The sequence below is a fragment of the Sarcophilus harrisii genome, chromosome 1, assembly GCF_902635505.1.
Source record: "Sarcophilus harrisii chromosome 1, mSarHar1.11, whole genome shotgun sequence".
Taxonomy (NCBI): Eukaryota; Metazoa; Chordata; class Mammalia; order Dasyuromorphia; family Dasyuridae; genus Sarcophilus; species Sarcophilus harrisii.
In genome coordinates this window covers 650,845,358-650,851,578 of record NC_045426.1, presented here as the reverse complement: position 1 = coordinate 650,851,578, position 6,221 = coordinate 650,845,358, and the positions used below count along the sequence as shown (strand labels likewise).

The following is a 6,221-nucleotide window of genomic DNA, read 5'->3' as shown; positions in this document are numbered from 1 at the left end:
TTGGTCATTTTTTATAGAACAATAATATTCCATAATATTCATATACCACAATTTATTCAGCCATTCTCCAACTGATGGGCATCCATTTAGTTTCCAGTTTCTGGCCACTACAAAAAGGTCTGCCACAAACATTTTTGCCCATGTGGGTCCCTTTCCCTCCTTTAAGATCTCCTTGGGATATAAACACAGTAGTAAAATTGCTGGATCAAAGGGTGTGCACAGTTTGATAACTTTTTGAGCATAGTTCCAGATTGCTCTCCAGAATGGTTGAATCTATTCACAACTCCACCAACAATGTATCAGTGTCACAGTTTTCCCTCCAACATTCATCATTATCTTTTCTTGTCATCTTAGCCATCGATTCAACATTTGAAACAACTTATAAACATCCTTGGCTTATCCAGAAAATATTCATCTGTTTTAGATTGGTAGTGGTGCTGGGATGAGAAGAGACCTCAGACTCCTCATCTCTCTATTTCCCACTCTCTTGTCTATCTTCTTCTCTCACTCTGTCCCCTATCCTCCCATACCCTCTTCTACCTGTCTTCTGCCCTTACTTCCTGCCTTATTAGAGCTTAACCTCTTCCATTTGCTCTGCCATCTTGTGACATTGGTCTTCTTGCTCTTTCTCACACAAAACAACTCCTGATGTTTTCATTGTCCTTTGCTCCTGAAGCTCTCTCCCTCATCTTCATCTTCTTATTTCCATGCTTTTTTTGAGTCTCAACTAGTCTTACTTTCTGCAAGAAACCTTTCCCATTTTCCAATTTTAATACCTTCCCCTGAGATTATTTGCAATTTATCCTATTTCCATTTCATTTATACAAAGTTGTCTGTGTCTTGTCTCCTCCATTAAAATGAGCTCAGTGAGATCAGGGTCTTTTTTTTTTGTATCCCCCACACGTAGCCCAAAGCCTGGCATGCAGTAGTTGCTTAATAAATGCCCACTAACCAACAACCTGTGTGGGAGATAGTGAAAAGAAGAAAGTTTAAGTTGTAGAGACATGACCTATTGGAGAATTCCATAAGTTAACAGAACTAAATGAAACAGAACCAGATATGACATATACTATGCCCTTCCCTATCACTTGATCTGAGTGGACCATAATTACTAAGCAATTTCTAAAAGGAAGAAATTATATTTTTTGGGAAAGGGGAAGAAAAGGCACTTCATCATGAACTTTTTACACTTGAATAAAAGGATGTTGAAATTTAAGAAATTGCTAGCATTGATAGCAGGGACTTCTGATCTGTTCTACAGCTCATCCATCACAGAACAAGGTGAATAGACTCTGAGATGGGAGTAGACAAGTAGAGAGTGGTCATCTCTATTGCCACACTATTTTTTTCAATTCCTTTTTTGACATAGTTTTGTTATGTCACTTTCTCTGAATATCAGTCTAGACCTTTGTCATAATCTGGCTAGGGGATGCCTGGTTTGGAAACTCCATCTATTAACAATTGGTAGTGTCAGAGAGTTAAGTGGCTTGCCTATGCTCACAGAGGCAGCACATTAGGAGTAAAACTCTTAGATTCAGTTTTTATGTCTCTAAAGCTAGTCTTCTGTCCACCAAGACATGCTGCCTCTCATAGGGTACAGTTTTGTTTTGTTTATTTTGGGGGGGGGGACCGGATTAATTAGGACAAAATAAAAATAAAAATAGCAAATCATTTAAAAAATTAAAATGGCAAATCATTACAAAAAAGGACCACTCATAGAAAAATAATCATCATAACTGATTTATATACAGTACTTTAAAGTTTATGGAGCACTTTTCAAACATTATCTCTGCAATAGCACATTATTACATTATCTGCACCTTCCCCTTATTGCATAGGGCTTTGACATGATGATTGAAAAGTGTGAAATGGATAGAAGATAGCATGGAGGTCAGGAAAATCAGATTTAGGATAGTTGTAGACAAATACAAGCCATGTGACCATGGACAAATCATTTACCCCATAAGTAATTTTTAGGCAACTGTGTAGGACTATAATTTTTATGAGAGAAATTTATACTCACTCAAATTGGTCCTTTCAGTACAATTGAGCATTTACAGAAAATGCTTTGGGATGAATGTTATAATAATGATGCTCATGACCCCCTTCTGGAATAGATAATTTCTCTGAATTATGAATCATGTGATGCTTCCTAATTCAAGTAACAAAGCTACTTCAACTATACTACAAAAATAGCCTCCTAGCCTTCTTGAGAAAACTCAGATGATAAAAGGATGGACTGCTAGTTTCCTCTTTGTTATCAGTAAACTGTGAAACCGTCATGGCTGGGAGTCAGGGCTTGCTACTGTGGGGTAAGTATTCAATAACTTATTCTTTTTCCAATTTGAATTAATTGAAAAATGTTCAATTTTTGAGCTGGTCCACAGAAAATTTATTGTCTTCAGTATGTACTTCAGAGAGTGAAGCAATCTGTATCCCTTCTACAATGTATTTTCTATTACCGGGATGGGTATCTATGCCCTTTAGTCTTTTTTACCCTTATATACATAGACAACTTTGTAGCTGCTCACAATTGGGCAGTAATAAATCTAATTCAGACATCAACCCCAGGTATGTTGGTATACTACATCCCTCTGTGGGAGAATTGTTTATATGTTTTAGGAAGGATGTTGAAAAGTTGTAATGTGTCCATGATAGATCTAAAAAAGTGAGAAAAGCACTAGAGACTAGTTCCTGAGCTGAAAGAACTAAGAATGCACAGTCTGGAGATGAGAAGATTTAGGAGAGACATGGTAATTAATCTAAATTATATGAAGGATTATTATGTAGAAAAGAGATAAGATGAATTTTTCTTGGCCTCAGAGGACAGAAATAGGAGCAAAGAGTAGAAAGGAGAGACAGTTAGATTTCAATTTAAGAATAAACAAAGAGAGTTGCCCAAAAGTGGAAAGGAGTCCCTCAGGAGCTAGTAAGCTCTCCATCAATGAAGATCTTTAGCATTAGTTCAATGACAGTTAGTAGAGAATATACTGTTGAAGAGATTCATGAATAGGGTAGACTACATAGTCTTCAAATATCCTTCCAACTCTAAAATTCTTTGAATCTGATTTGGTTAGCCTTGGATTTGGGGGTTATTATTTTAATTCTTAAATTCATTTCCTGACACAGTTTCCTTTTGGTTTTCTATGTAGATGTCTCTTCCTGTAGAATCATCACTCTTTGGTACATAATAGGAGGAAATAATTTTATTAGAAATTGAGTGGTCGAGTAATTTTTTAATATTTGTATCTCCAGTGCCTTGTCAGTTTCTGTTATTTGGGGTTTTTTTCCTATCAGGACTTGTGATTTTATCAGTGTAGGGAACTTCCAGTGAAGAAACTTCTCACAGAAAAGGAAGTATCAGCAAGTTATCTGCAACTCACAGTGTTGGAGGAGAGTTGCATGAAGGCAACTTGCCCAAGAACCCATAGCAAAGGTATATTAAAGGCAGAACTTGAAATTAGGTCTTCCTAATTCCAATCTAGCCATCTATCCCATACCATCATTCATCTTGAACACAAGATATTTAAAAAGTCTTTTTTTTTTTGAAAATAAAACCACAAGAGTTCAAAAATTTTATTCATTGAATTCACTGAAATGTGCCCTTGCATGGTTGCCCTTATATATGGAAGAATATATGTGGAAGAAGTCTTAGGTCTGAATCCCAGCTCTTTCACTTTCTAGCCCAGGAGTAACCATTCTCTTCCCATTTCTGATTCTTTGTTTCTTCCTATGTAAAATGAACCAGCTGAATAAGAAGCTCTCTAAAGCTCTTTTAATTCCAACAATATATGATTCTAACATTAAGCATCTATGATAGATGACATCTTGAATAGAACACTGGACTTGGAATCACTTTGGACTTGGAATCACAAAAACTTGAGTTTCAATTCTAGCTGACACCAGGCAAATGACTAGGAAGCTAAATCCATGTGGCCTCAGGCCAGGAAGTCTCATTAAAAGCAACATAAATTGAGTCTTGGCTCCTTGGTCTTTGTGGAAGGGAGGGGAGAATTAACCTGGCCGCTGTAATGAGGGTAGAGGTAGGGAGATGGGACTCTGGAAGGTATTGACAGCCTCTGATACCTATGGAATTTTGATCTAGCAATCCATGAGTTTCTAGAATATGGACATTTTGAGACTCCGGCCTTATACTGCAAATTTTAATCAAAGTCAAAAATGGTTCTCAGAACTAGTTACCTTCCCAGCAAGTCTTCTTCAATATTATATTTTTTTTCCTGGAAAGCTGAGAAGGGAGCTGGGTTAGGAATTTCAGCATAAAAACAAGAAACCGGGTCAGATTACTATAGGAATGGGCCAGATCAGGCTGTCTTTGGAACCAATTGTAATAATGATTTCATTATCATTCTTTGTTTTCAACTCTCCTTGCCCAGGAAAGGCATTCAGGTATATGAAGAGTCACTAAAGCATGAGAGTGCCCATCAAAACATGAATTAAACAAAATGGCTTAAAAAGAATCGATTGTCCATTTTCTATTATTTAGTAATTATTAGAAGAAACAAAAATTGTGCATATTAAATTTAATAAGGAAGTAACCAAGTCAAGGGAAGTTTTAGAGTGGATTTTTGTTGCTGTTATCTGACACAGACACACTTGGTGTATATCTCAGATGACACTTGAGATGCTATAGTCCCCATAACCATCTACACTAATTTACTTTCCACAATTCTGCATCACTTTATCATTAACCAGCAAGGAAGTGTACTTTGTAATTTTTCCCACCAGGAGGCATAATACACCAAAGCGCCATCAAGTTTATCAAGGTCTCTGAAACATGACTAAAAGATCTGTGAGGTTAAAAAAAAAAAAAAGGCTTGAAGAAACCTGTCAGTGACTCAGGTTCAAAAAAAAACTGGTTCAAAAGTATTAAAGTGTGGACATCTCTGTGACTTTCTCTACTTTGCTTCTCTAGGAAATTCCCTCCCTCAATTTCTAGAATTCAATCAATAAGCATTTATTAAGCACCTACTATGTTCCAGGCACTGTGCTAAGTTCTGCACCAAGCACGGTGCCAATTTTTGCCCTCTATATTGATATTAAACAGGCAATCAATTTTTCTGCAGCCACATGATTTGCTTTATGTAGCAACATTTCAAAGAAACTGGCAGGTGGTCCCCCTTTTTAGAATGCTTTGTCCAACTATCAACTAAAATAACCTCCCATCTTCTTGGGGCTATGAAAATGCTAATTTTTCTGTAATTATAATCCTGTAGCCTCTATCCTTTATCCTTCTGTTAGAATGTATTCTGTGCTTTCTTTGCTTCTGTTCCTTCCAACCAGAAAGGGGCAAGGTAAAAAATTATCCAGACTGTCTGGATATTGCCTCCCAGGTCAGCTGGGGCTGGACCTTTACCTCTGGTCTATTCTTCCTTACTTATTTTTCTTTACTCTCGCTGGAGAAGGAAGGGTTGAGATAAAGGAAATGTTTAACCTTAGGGGCTTACTATGAAGGGAATCATACTAGATAATTGACCAAGAGAAATGAGATAGATCTGGGATATGAGAGGCAGACTGAAAACTTCAGGTTCTATCCCAATTCTGCTCTTGGACTTTAGCTAGGAAACACAACAATTGCTTTAAAAATATGCCCTAAGGAAAGGGAGAAGTGCAATGGTGCAAATTATGGACCATAAAAAAGGAGGCAAGGAAGAGCTTTTACATTAGAGGGGGAGAGGAGGAGAAAAGGGGGAATGAGTGAACCTTTCATCAGAATTGACTAAAGAGAAAATAACATACATACTCTCTAAGGGTATAGTGATCTATCTAACTCAGCAAGAAAGTAGGAGGGAGATGGGCTATGGCAAGGGGGAAAGGTGATTTAAAAATTAGGATATATTGGGAGAGGGAGTGGCCAGTAGCAAAACACTTTTGAGGAGGCACTGGGTGAAAGGAGAGAGAGAATAAATAGGGGGAAATACAGTTAGTGATAGCAATTTTTTAAAAATTGAAACAAATTTCTCTGATGAGGTCTTATTTCTCAAACAGTGGAAACTGAGTCAAATTTATTTTAAAAAAAATAAGAGGCATGCTCCAATTGATAAATGATCAAAAAAATATTATCTGTGCCCAAAGGGCTACAAATCCATGCATATCCTTTGATTTAAAATCAGTACGAGGCAAGGATACCAAAAGAGATTCAGAAAAAACAAACAAAAATGGAAAATGACCTATATGTATAAAAATATTTATATCAACTCTCT

General features: G+C 36.8%; 1 protein-coding gene across 3 annotated transcripts in view; it reads left to right on the top strand.

Annotated features, from left to right (window-relative positions):
- Nucleotides 1-1,993: 1,993 nt before the first annotated feature.
- Nucleotides 1,994-6,221, top strand: part of LOC100917314 (adhesion G protein-coupled receptor E4) — a 61,270-nt gene continuing 57,042 nt past the window's right edge. For 2 of the 3 annotated variants that reach the window (XM_031947717.1, XM_031947716.1), the window contains exon 1: nt 2,281-2,312. Coding sequence is in view for 1 of the 3 variants with exons in the window: in XM_012543847.3 (XP_012399301.1) it covers nt 2,282-2,312 (31 nt within the window). In the remaining 2 variants the exon portion in view is untranslated. Of the gene's footprint in view, nt 2,313-6,221 lie in introns of all 3 variants that reach the window. The other variant, XM_012543847.3, reaches the window with a different exon arrangement.